The 12,461-nt window shown below is 58.8% G+C and overlaps 1 protein-coding gene across 2 annotated transcripts; it reads right to left on the bottom strand.

Moving 5' to 3' along the window:
• Nucleotides 1–250: 250 nt before the first annotated feature.
• On the bottom strand, nucleotides 251–12,229 carry RAPGEFL1 (Rap guanine nucleotide exchange factor like 1). 2 transcript variants are annotated; one of them, XM_038163120.1, is made up of 15 exons: nucleotides 12,033–12,229; nucleotides 8,726–8,804; nucleotides 8,129–8,279; nucleotides 7,960–8,057; nucleotides 7,415–7,527; nucleotides 7,082–7,249; nucleotides 6,903–7,000; nucleotides 6,658–6,780; nucleotides 4,004–4,182; nucleotides 3,225–3,315; nucleotides 2,198–2,248; nucleotides 1,900–1,987; nucleotides 1,739–1,803; nucleotides 1,451–1,505; nucleotides 251–795 (listed from the first exon to the last, which is right to left on the bottom strand). In XM_038163120.1, exons 1-15 carry the CDS (start codon nucleotides 12,163–12,165, stop codon nucleotides 671–673), a joined length of 1,617 nt encoding a protein of 538 aa, XP_038019048.1. In that variant the 5' UTR covers nucleotides 12,166–12,229; the 3' UTR covers nucleotides 251–670. The 2 variants fall into 2 exon arrangements, with proteins under 2 accessions (XP_038019048.1, XP_038019047.1); XM_038163119.1 differs by lacking the exon at nucleotides 12,033–12,229 and adding an exon at nucleotides 10,601–11,168.
• Nucleotides 12,230–12,461: the final 232 nt, after the last annotated feature.

The raw sequence follows: 12,461 nt of genomic DNA on the forward strand, positions 1-12,461 counted from the left end.
CACACACCCCCCCCCCCCCCCCTTTCCGCCATATTGAGAAGGTCAAGCGGACGGCCCCGCCCCCGCCGCCATATTGGGAGGGTTGACGGAAACCTTTCGTTGCCGCCATGTTTGGAAGGTCAAAGATTGGCTCCGTGCTGCCGCCATCTTGGGAAGGTCGGCTCCACCCTGTCCGTGTTGGGACAGTGACGTCATCGACAGCGATTCTGTGACGTCACTCCACCATGACCTCAATGACATCAGAGACGGGTGCCGGGACAGACTTTTATTGGGGCTCCCCGCCCCACCCCCAGCTCGATTTTTTCTTTTTTTTTTTTTTTTTTTGCCTTTTTTTCTTCCTTTTTCTTAAAAAATAAATGTACAATTCCGGACAGCGGCGGTACAAAATATACACGTCTGGGGGAGGGGCGGGGTGCGGGCCACACATACAAAAATAGAGGGGATGGAGGGGGGAACATGGCCCCCCCAGGGACCCCTGTGCCCCAGCCAGGGGAGGGGGCGGGGGGAGAGGAGGATGCGCCGGGGGGGTCCCCAAACCCACCCCCCACCCCTCCCCCAAGGGTGGGGGCAGCACCCAAGGGCCGGGGCTGGGCAAAGTGCGTCAGTGCTGGGGGGCTCCGGGCCCCCCGGGGGGGTGCCGGGGTTTGGGGGTCCCGGGCTGGGCCCCCCCTCACTGGCTGCCAGGCTCCAGCTTGTAGGAGAGCTCGAAGAGCAGGTTCTGGTTGTCGATGACGCGCAGCTGCCGCACGTAGGCCTTGGTCTGCAGCTGGGCCGGGGACGCCTCCAGCTCCAGGCCTGGGAACGGCCCCGGGACGGGCATGGAGGGATGGGGATGGGGATGGGGATGGGCAGTGTGGGAATGGTGATGGAGGAATGGGGATGGGAGATGGCAGTGTGGGAACGGTGATGGAGGGATGGAGGCAGAGGGATGGAAGCAGGCAGGCATGGCAAGGCAGTGGTGGGGATGCAGGGGATGCAGGAAGGAAATGGGGATGGCAACGTGGAAGGTGGGGGGTTGAAGGACGGAAGAGATGCAGGGGATGCAGGGACAGGGATGGGCATGGAATGGTCACGTGGGAATGGGGATGTGGGGACAGGGATGGAGGGATGCAGGGATGCAGGGATGCAGGGACGCAGAGTGAAGGGATGAGAGATGAAGGGAGGATGATGCAGGGATTTAGGGATTCAGGGATGTAGGGACATGGACAAAGAGGATGAGGATGTGAGGATGTGTGAGGATGCTCTGGCCACATCCCCATCCCTCAGGGCCAGCACTGCAGGTTCAGGGCTGTGTGGGCCTCCCCTGCAGTGCCCCCCAGCCCCTGCAGTGCCCCCCTCACCCCTGCAGTGCCCCCCAGCCCCGGCAGTGCCCCCCAGCCCCTGCAGTGCCCCCTCACCCCAGCAGTGCCCCCCAGCCCCGGCAGTGCCCCCTCCCCATCCCCCCACTCACAGAGGGGGCGGCTCCGGTACTTCCTCACGGTTCTCACTTTCTCAGCGATGCAGTGCTGGGGCACAGAGAGACCCCAGAGTCAGCCCCAGCCCCCCGAGACCCCACCCCATCCCCCCAGGGACCCCCCCGGATCCTGTTCTGCACCCAGGACACGCTGAATCCTCCCACCCCCCAGACCAGGGAGCCCCAAGCCCTCGGGGAGGGGGGGTCCTCCAGCCCCTCGGGGAGCCCCCTCCCCCCTGCCCTCATCCCTGGGGTCCCCCTGCCCCATTTCCCCCTGGAACCCACCAGTTTCTCCACGTTCACCAGCCCGTCCAGGAGGGTTTTGCTGCCTTCATGCAGGAAGGTCAGGTCTGGGGGAGAGAGGGGGGTGATGGGGGGGGGGGGTCCCGTGGGGTGTCAGAGGGACCCCGACCCACCGAGGGGAAGCCCCTGAGACCCCTCCTCACCTTTGAGGATGAGAGGCACGAAGGGAATGAGCGGGGGCTTCATCTTGGCCAGCACCTCCCGGTAGCTCTTGTGGTTCCTGCAGGGGTCCTGGGGGGAAATGGGGGGGGTCAGGCTTTGGGGGAGCTCCCCAGGATCCTTCACCCCCCCATGTTGGGGTTGGTGGCCTGGGGGAGAGGGGCAAGGACACCCCAGGACACCTTGGGACACCTCAGGAATGTCCTCTGCTCACCAGCACCCCAAACACCCCCAGGGGACCCCCCCCAAACACTCACAGCATCCCCCAGACCTCTCACCCACCGTCAGGTTCTCAAACTTGCGAAACAGATTCTTGAACTTCCCTGGGAGCTTCTGGAAGACAAAAAAGGGGGAGAGGGTAGGCAGCATCCAGGAGGGACAGGGAGCACCAAAGGGGAGGGCAGGAACATCCAGGAGGTTCTGGGAGAGCCCAGGAAAGGGTCAGGGAGCATCTGAGGGTGTCCAGAAAGGTCTGGAAGCATCCAGGAGTGGTCTGGGAGCACCCAGAGTAGTCCTGGCAGCACTGAGGTGGGGGTGAGAGGTCCTGGAGGGTTCCAAGAGCACTCAAAGTGGGGTCGGGAAGAGCCCAGGAGAGGTCTGGGAGCAGCCAGGTGGGGCCATGAGCATCCCAAAGGTCCTGGGAGCACCCAGGGGTGGTCTGGGAGCATCCAGGGGCAGTCCAGGAGCACCCAGAGAAGTTCCAGGAGTGCTGAGGGGGAAGGGAGCTCCTGGGGGGGTTCCAAGAATGCGCAAGGAGGATCTGGAAGAACCCAGGAAGGGTCTAGGAGCAGCCAGGTGTGGGCACGGGCACCCCGAGGGTCCTGGGAGCACCCAGGGATGGTCTGGGATCACCCAGGGACAGTCTGAGAGCACCCAGGGATGGTCTGGGATCACCCAAGGATGGTCTGGGATCACCCAGGAAAGGACGAGGGCACGAGGGGGGCACAAAGTTGGATGTGAAGGTGCAACCAGGAGGGCACCGGGGTGAGCTGCTACTGACCCCTCCAGCCCCTGGGCACCCCCAAGGGCCACAACTCCTTGTCTTTTTTGGGAACTCCCTGACCCACAGGGACCCCCTCCCAGGAGCCTCTGCCCTCCCCAGGGACCTCCTGACCCAGAGGGGACCTCAGGACCGAGGGAACCCTGTCCCACAGAGACCCCAGACCCCGCAGGAACCCCTGACCGATGGTGACCCCTGGGTGGGTGATCCCTGTCCCCCCAGGAGAGGGTCAGGGAGCGCCTGGGGGTGCTCAGGAGGGCGCAGGAAGATGTGGGGGCACGGTGAGGGTGGGAGCACCCCGGCCCTCACCTCCCAGGTGAGGCGCAGGCGGCTGATGGCGGCGTTGTTGAGGCCGATGACGATGGCGTAGAAGGAGAGCATGTCCTGGTTCTGCTTGCAGCTGGTGGGGGACAGCGTGAGGGACACGGCAGGGACCCCCCCGTGCCCCCCCCGTGGGAACCCAGGACATCCCTCTGGCTGCCCTGGATGGCTCCAGACCCTGGCAGGGGGCTCGGAGACCTTGGCACGGAGTGAAAAACACAAAAGCACCTGTGCCTTGGATTTTAACCCCTGGAAGAAACGATCAGCTGTGTGACAGTTTACAGCCACAAGGGTTTGAGTGGAATGATAATTAATTTGTCACAGGGTGAAAAAGTAGAATTTGGGGGGTTTTGGAATAGAGAAGATGGAGGAGTCTGGGCGTGTCCTGTCCTTCTCCTTCTTGTCCTCCATCTTCTGCCGTGATGATGGCACTTTTGGATCGGTTCAGGGTGTCTCACACAGGTGTGGAAAATTGTTGTGAATAAAGTACACGCAGTTCTTAGTATAGAAAACTAACAGCACCTCGGGACAGGCGTCCGTTTTTCATACCAAGAACTCCGTATACTTTATTTACAACAATTTTCCACTAATTTCCAGCCGAGGACTGCCCTGCCAGACAGACCCCAGCAGGAATGGAGCAGATCAGAGACAATAAACAGCCGTGAGAGCCAGAGCAGGAGAGCCTTGGCTTCTCCTTCGGTCTCGGGACGGGGAGAAAAGGATTTTCCAACCCTTGGGGTCACCCCGGGGAGCCCGGCCGCACTCACATGGCAGCGATCTTGATGAGCTTCTTGAGCAGGTGGGCGCGCTTGCCCAGCGCCTCGCAGAGCAGCAGCTCCGTGCCCACCCAGTGCTGCACCTCGCTGCAGCGCTGCAGCAGCAGCTCCAGGTTGGCCGTCTCGCGCCGGCCCCGCTCCCCGTGGAACACGTAATCCACGAACTCCAGCTGCGGGGACACGCGCGGCAGCAGCAGAAAAAATAATCGGTTTAATTATTTTTTAAATTGTTTTTAACCGAAATTGTTCTCTGATGGTGAGTAATTGGTTGCAAGGGGGGCTGAGCAAATGTTTTATCAAGCTGTGCTGTGCTGTATTACATTGGTACTATTAAAATTGTACTAAAGAAAAAAATATATAAAACTATATACAAATAAATTAATTAATTATTTAATTATTAAACTATTATATAGAAAACTATATACTAATTAATTAATTAATTAAACTATTATATATAAAACTATCTGCAAATAAATAAATAAATAGTTTAATTATTTAATCATTATATAAAAAACTATATACTAATTAATTAATTAATTAAACTATTATATATAAAACTAAATACAAATAAATAAATTAATTATTTAATTAAACTATTATATATAAAACTAAATGCAAATAAATAAATAAATTATTTAATTAAACTATTATATATTAAACTATATACAAATTAATTAATTAATTAAACTATTATGTATAAAACTATATACAAATAAATAATTTTAAACTATTAAACTATTATATATAAAACTATATACAAATAAATAAATTAATTAAACTATTATGTATAAACTATATACAAATAAATAAATTAAACTATTATGTATAAAACTATATACAAATAAATAAATAAATAAAACTACAATATATATAACTATATACAAATAAATAAATAAATAAATAAATAAAACTATAATATATAAAACTGTATACAAATAAATAAATATATGGTAATAATGAATAATTGGTATTGATTCTATGACTGCAGAAAGCTGAGCAAGTGTTTTATTAACCTATACTATACTACACTAATACTATTAAAAACTATACTAAAGAAAAATTATATAAAATTTTAAATAAAGTGATAAATATATAATTATATATAAAACTATACTAAAGAAAAATAAAACTATATATATATAAACTACAGTATATATAAAACTATAATAACGAAAAAATATACAAAACTATATAAATAAATAAATATATAAACTATAATATATAAAAAACTATACTAAAGAATAAAACTATACAAAAGAAAAAACTATATGTAAATAAATAAATTAATTAATATAAAACATATAGAACTATAATAAAGAAAAAACTAGATATAAATAAATAAATATATAATATATACACAAAACTATACTACAGAAAAAATATAAAACTATATAAAAATAAATAAATATATGATGATGGTGAATAATTGGTGTTGACTCTATGATGCAGAAGGCTGAACAAATGTTTTATTAAGCTATACTGTGCTATATTACACTAATATTAATAGTATTAAAAACTATACTAAAGAAAAATATATCTAAACCTACAAATAAATAAATAAATAAAGCTATAATATATATAAAACTATACTAAAGAAAAAATATAAAACTATCTATAAATAAATAAATAAATCTAAAACTGTAATATATATTAAATTATGCTAAAGAAAAAATATATCTAAAACTATCTATAAATAAATACATATAAAAACTATAATATATATATAAAACCATACTAAAGAAAAAAATATAAAACTATATATAAATAAATATATAAACCTATAATATCTGTATAAAGCTATACTAAAAATATAAACCTATAAAAAAATATATATATACAAAAGTATAATAAAGAAAAATTATACAAAACTATAAATAAATTTTAAATAAATAAATAAATAAAGCTATAATATATATAAAACTATACTAAAGAAAAAATATAAAACTATCTATAAATAAATAAATAAATCTAAAACTGTAATATATATTAAATTATGCTAAAGAAAAAATATATCTAGAACTATCTATAAATAAATACATATAAAAAACTATAATATATATATAAAACCATACTAAAGAAAAAAATATAAAACTATATATAAATAAATATATAAACCTATAATATCTGTATAAAGCTATACTAAAAATATAAACCTATATAAAAATATATATATACAAAAACTATAATAAAGAAAAAATTATACAAAACTATAAATAAATTTTAAATAAATAAATAAATAAATAAAAAAAAAATATTTTATATATATATATATATATATATATATATATATATATATATATATATATATATATATATATATATATATAAACAATACCAAAGAAAAAACTGACATCTTTAGCCAACAGTCCCATGCACACAACGGCTCCAATTGGTCAAATGAAATAAAACCACCATCCCCAGAATCTGACAAATCCCTTCCAGCCAACAATCCCCGTAACACATTCCGCACGTGCCCGACCACAAGCGCAGAAATGGAGACCAGGATCGTTTTTCTTCTCCCCGTGAGCTTTCCCACAGCGTCCCAGGAAAACCCCGGCAGGGAGAATTGTTCCTCTTCCCTCTCTGCTCGGAGACCGTGCGAATCCCACGCCCGCATTCCCCCGGGACCCCCGAGCCCCCCGAACCTCGTGGATGCAGCGGAAGAGCTCCCAGTGGAAGGCCGTCAGGTGGTTGGCCACGTCCTCGGGCTCGGCTCGGTGGATCTCGGTGTCCCCCGGCACCACCTGGATCTCCTCGGGCAGCGGCACCTGCCGGGGGACACCCCACGGGGCGCTCAGGGCCGGGAGGGCCCCCCTGCTCTGCGCAGGGAGCGACGGCCGTGCCGGGAGCTGGGGGGTCCCTTCCGGGGTGTCCCCACGGCGGGGCTCACCAGGGAGTCGAAGGTGTCCCTGGTGCAGGCGAAGAGGTGGCTGTTGATGCCCAGGGTGGTGAACACGCACTCCTCGCTGGGCTGCAGCACCGCTTTCTCTGCCGCGGGGCACAGAGGTGGGGTCAGCACCGCGCAGACCCCCCAGCCCTGCCCGCAGCCCCCTCGGCCCCCCCGGGCACCTCCGGACGAGGCCATGGTGACGAGGATGAGGGCGTCCCCGCGGGCGCTCTGCTCCTCCGAGTACTGCAGCTTCTCGGTGACCGAGGCCAGGATGTCCTGCACCGAGGCCGAGAGGCGGCTGCGGATGGTGACGTACGAGTGGTCGGGCATGTACACGCGGCAGAAAACTGGGGAGAGGCCGGGGGGTCAGCGCCGGGCACCCCCACACCACCCCGGGCGCTGCCCGCCAGGGAAACTGAGGCACGGAGCGAGCTCTGAGCAGACCCGGAGAGGGCACGGCCTCGTGGTGGGTCACGGAGGGGACACCCTCGGGTCCCCCCAGAGTCACTCACTCTCGTCAGAACCCCGGAATGCCACCCGGGTCTGCAGGCAGGAGTCGATGCGTCGGAAGTGCCGGAACAGCGGCTTCACCTGCTTGTTCGGGGGGGGCGTCTCGTCGGCCACCCTGGGGGGGCACAGCACAGGGCTCAGGCGGGGCCCCGGACCCCGGGGCTGCACCCCGAGACCCACAGGGTGGGCACAGGAGGAGGGTGGGCTCGAGGGTGCAGTGGGGAGGGGTTCGAGGCTGCGCACGGCGAGGGCACGAGGGGGGCACAAAGTTGGATGTGAAGGTGCAACGAGGGGGGCACCGGGGGGGGGTGACCCCCTCCAGCCCCTGGGCACCCCCAAGGGCCACAACTCCTTGTCTTTTTTGGGAACTCCCTGACCCACAGGGACCCCCAGGAGCCTCTGCCCTCCCCAGGGACCTCCTGACCCAGAGGGGACCTCAGGACCGAGGGAACCCTGTCCCACAGAGACCCCAGACCCCGCAGGAGCCCCTGACCGATGGTGACCCCTGACCCCAGGCACCCCCAGGACCCCCTGACCCTCTTCTCACTTGAGCTCCACAGTCTCCACGAGCTGGTGCAGCTTGATGATCTCGTCCTCCAGCTCGTGGTACAGGGATGTGTCCTTCATGATGAGCAGGTAAAGCTCCTGTGGGGCGAGAGGCGTCAGGGCCGGGACTGCCGAGACTGAGGGGGGGGACACGGGAAGGGGACACCCACCTGGATGACCTTGCCGGCGCTCTCCTCCTCCTGCAGCAGCCCCTTGTAGGTCTCGAGGAAGTGCAGCAGCACGGCCAGCACCGCCCGCTTGCGCCGCAGCCCCGACCCTTCCTCCCAGCGCGCCGGGGGGCTGCCCGCCGCCAGCACGAAGGTGGCACTGTCAAGGAGGTGCCACGGCAAGGAGGGACCCTCGGCCACCCCCCAGCACCCGCCGCACCGAGGGACCTCGCTGAGGGTCGTTGTGCCCTCCCTGGCAGCACCACCCTGCCCACCTTGCACCCAAACCCGTAGCCCACCCTCATGGCACCCCAAGCCCCTTCTTGCTGCTCCTGTGAGCCCCCCCAAAGCACCCCGCTGCCCTCCCCTCTTCTCCTTGCAACCCCCATGCCCACGGTTTTGTCACCCTCATGGCCACTCTTGTGCCAGTTTCACGGCACCCTGGTGCCCTCCTGGTGATGCCAGCTCTTGTGCCACCACCACGTCCCTTCCTGGCCCCATTACGCCCACCCTCACTGCACCCCAATACCCTCCTCACGCCCAGCCCGGACCCCTCCTGACCCAGCCCCGTGCCCAGGGATATTGGGCCCCCCAGGATATTGCTGGTGCAGCTGCTGCAGGAAGCGCTCGGTGGGCAGGAACAGCGAGTGGGTGAGCACGATGTCATCCAGCAGCGACTCTGGGGGGACAGGGGGGACAGGCGTGGGCACCCCACCCCCCGAAGAGCCCCCCGACACCCCCCTTGCCCGGCGGGGCGGATGGCTGAGGGGAGCGGTGCTAATTTGCAGGGTGACACCGGGAGAGGCCGAGCCCCACGCGAACCCCCCCGCGCCGGCGCTGACTCAGGGCCCGCTCCCAGCCCCGGGGCAGCCGGGCCCGGCCGAGCCGGTGCGGGGGCAGAGGCGCCGGCAGGGCGGCACCGGGGCCGCGACGCCCCGGCACACCCGGCAGCGCCGTGAGAGCCCGGCCGCGGGCACAGCAGGACGCGGCAAAGGGAAACTGAGGCAGGCAGCTTCGGGCACACCGGGCGGGTGCCACAGCCCGGCTCGCTGGGGCAGCGCGGGTGGCACCGCCCTGTGAAGGTGTTTTGGCGAGGCCGGGTGAGCCGAGGGCCCGGTACCGGCGCTGTGACCTTTGGACGAGGCACCGCTCCCTCGCCTGGCGCCAGCACGGCCCTCGGGGGTCCTGTGGTGGGACCCCAGAGCCCTCCCAAGGCCCAAGGAGCTGGCCCACGCAGGGGCCATGCAGAGGATCCACCCAGGCACCCCCCAGTGGCCCCCCCAGACCAATAACCCGGTCACGGAGCAGCGCCGAGGCAGGGCAGCGGATCCCCGGACGGGCACAGCACCCAGGGGGCGTCAGCTGCTGCCGAAAGCGGGACACGCAGTCTGGGGCACAGGGACAGCCAGCGGCACCGCCAGCACGGGGGTGCAGGTGCGCAGCCCCCAGCTCTCCCAGCCCCCTGCCCTGAGTGCAGCCCCCTCCCAGGTTCTGCCTGTGGGGCAGGAGTTGAACGCTCCCCCCATCCCTCCAGCCCTGCCTCAGTTTCCCCATCCCCTTGCAGCACTCATGCTCTACCCCAGACTCACGGGGATGTTTCCCCGTGTCAGGACCCCCGTGCTGGCTCCTGCCCCCCTGCTCCCTGCCAGCCCGGGCACCACCAGGCCTGGCAGCGTGCTTGTGCAGGCAGGACCCGCTGCTGCCAGTCCCAGCTCGCCCCTACCCGAGGGCTCCTCTTGGTGGTTGCACCCAATCCGGGCCCTGGCATCGCTGGAGCAGGAGGCTGGCAGCGGCCTGGGCTCCCCGACGGCCTCTGCTCCCGGCAGCCGAGGGGGATTGGCCGGGACAGGGATCCCCGCGGTGTGGGAAGGCTCCCACCCACCCGCAGCCAGCCTGGCTCCCGCCCAGCCCTGACACCGAAACCACCCCGACACCCGGCCGCGGGCAGCCACGGTGGGACAGCACCGGGAGGCCCGTGCCAGAGGAAAGGGGCATCCAACCGGCCCCCCCTCCACTGCAGCTCCCGTCGGGGCTAATTTTAGCACCAGGAGGATGTTAAGGACCATCCAACCGGGAGATGGATGCTGCAGTGACTGCCGGTGCCCGGCCACCCCCGGTGCCCACCGAGCTGGCGCTGCCATTGAGCCCAAATCCCCTTGCCAGCCCCTCTGCCGTGCTGTCCTCCCCGGAGAACCCCTGCCCACCCCACAGACTCCTGCCCACCCCTCTGCCCCGGCGGGGACCCAGCTTTGACCTTGTCACCCCAACCGGGCGCCGCTGTGCAGGGCCACCCGCTTCACCGGGCACGAGGGTCCCCCACCCCGCTGTCCCCCACCCCAGCATCCACCGGCGCATCCCCCCCGCCAGCAGCGGCCGCCCCCGGTCCCTCCCCGCTCCGCCGCATCGCCCGCGATCCACGCGCTCCCCACGCCGCGCACCCCCGCAGCCGGTGCCGGCGGTCCCGCAGCCCCGTACCTGCCCCGCAGCCCCTCCCGTGGGCAGCCGCCGGCAGCCGGTCGAGGAGCGCGGCCAGGAGCCGCTCGGGGGGCGCGGGCGCGGCGGGGGCGCAGCCGCAGCCGCAGCAGCACCGGGCGGCGGGCGGCGGCTCCGGGCTCGGCGGCTCCCGGTCCCGGTCCCGGTCGCGGTCGCGGTCGCGGTCGCAGCCCGGTGACGGGTCCTCAGGGGAGCGGAGCGGCGCCTCGGGCGGCCGTAGCTCCAGCCAGCGGCCCTCGCCGCCCGGTACCGGCCCCGCGGGCCCCGCCGGCTCCTCGGGGGAGGCGGGCGGGCGCGACAGGCTGTGCCGCCGCGGCGCCGGCACGGACCCCGGCCCCGGTACCTGCCCCGCGGGGGCGGCGGGGCGGACGGGCAGGTGCGAGCCCGGCTTCTTCAGCAACTTCTCCAGCGGCTTCATGGCCGCCCGGGCGCGGCGGCGGCGGCGGCTCAGGGGCCCATCGGCGGCGGCGGCGGCTCCGTTCGGCTCCGCTCGGTCTCGGGCCGCGGCACCGCTCCCCGCCCGCCCCGCACCGGCTGCGCGTTGCGCCCGCCCCACACCGGCCCCGCCGCCAGCACCGCCCCGCCCCGTTACGGCCCCGCCGCCGCCGACCCCGGCACCTGCCCGCCCCTTTCCCCGCACCGCCGCCGCCCCCGGGCCCGCCAACGGCACCTGCCCGCCCCCTCCCCGCACCACCGCACTCGGTACCGAACCCGCCCCGGGGCTGCGGTGACACCGGGTGCCCCCCCCGCAGCCCCGCACAGGTGATGCATCACGCACCCCCGCACCCATCTCCCCGCATTCCCCTGTCGCATCCCCGGGGTAGCACCACGCTCCCCCCCGCACACCGTACAGCCCGGGGGACACAGCCCAGAGCCTGTCACCCCCCCTGTCACACACCGTGACCAGGGGACACAGCCCCACAGACCCTGCCGCGTGCTGCCTCACACCCCCGGCACACCCCCGGCACTCCCCCGTGCCCCTTCCCCCCCGCACACCCACACAGCTCCCCCATGCCAGCCCAGGGGCACACGGCACCGCCCCTCCCCGGTGTCCCCTGCACGGAGGGCACATCCCCAGCTGTGGGGTGAGCCGCTCCCGGACCCCCAGCCCAGCTCCCTGCACCCGCCGCAGCGTGGGAAAAGGCCGGGGGTGGGTGCGAGATCCCCCACCCTGGCACCCCTGGGGCTGGGTTGCCCCGCGGGCAGGGTGGGCAGGTCGGGGTGGCTGCCAGACCCCCCCATTTCCGCCGCCTGCCAGGCTGGAACGGGCCCCGGCGTGCCGGGGCAGGTGCCGGGGCAGGTTCCGGGGCAGGGCAGGGCCAGCTGTGGCGCTTGCCTGGGGCTGATCCTCCTGCCCCGCTCCCGCGGGGTGCTGAGCACCCATCCTGCCCATGCCCACTGCCCACTGCCCCACCTTGCACCCTCTGGGCAGGCCAGCGGGGGCCAGTCCCCTCCTCCGGGTCTATCCCCCTGCAAAACCACGGCCCCGCGGCAACTCCGGGCTGGGATGGTGGCAGCGGCCGGGGGGACACAGCAAGTGACCCCATGGCCTTTGCTGGGCCCCACTGCCCGGGGCATTCGGGCGGAGATGGAGGAACCAGGGTCCCGGCAGTTCCCGCTTTGTTCCCGCTTCGCCTCCACCCGGCAGTTGCCTGGCAACTCCATCCGTGAGGCTGCCAGGGAACGGCAAAACACGTCCCCACATCCCCATCCCCATCCCCATCCCCGGCTGCATGAAGTCCTGGCGGGATGGCACAGCACGGCATGGCCCGGCACGTCCCTCCTCTGTTCCTCCAGCGCTCAGATACCCCACAGCCCATCCAACACCCCCAAAAAACCCCAC

This window comes from Motacilla alba, chromosome 27, assembly GCF_015832195.1.
Source record: "Motacilla alba alba isolate MOTALB_02 chromosome 27, Motacilla_alba_V1.0_pri, whole genome shotgun sequence".
Lineage (NCBI taxonomy): Eukaryota > Metazoa > Chordata > Aves > Passeriformes > Motacillidae > Motacilla > Motacilla alba.

Excerpts from the sequence above, each read along its gene's own strand:
- RAPGEFL1 (XM_038163119.1), bottom strand. The coding sequence starts at position 11,036 with ATGAAGCCGCTGGAGAAGTTGCTGAAGAAGCCGGGCTCGCACCTGCCC. Across the intron at positions 8,058-8,128 it reads GCGCCGGCAAGGTCATCCAG|GAGCTTTACCTGCTCATCAT; the intron begins GTGGGTGTCCCC and ends CTCGCCCCACAG. Across the intron at positions 7,001-7,081 it reads CACCATGGCCTCGTCCGGAG|AGAAAGCGGTGCTGCAGCCC; the intron begins GTGCCCGGGGGG and ends GCCCCGCGGCAG.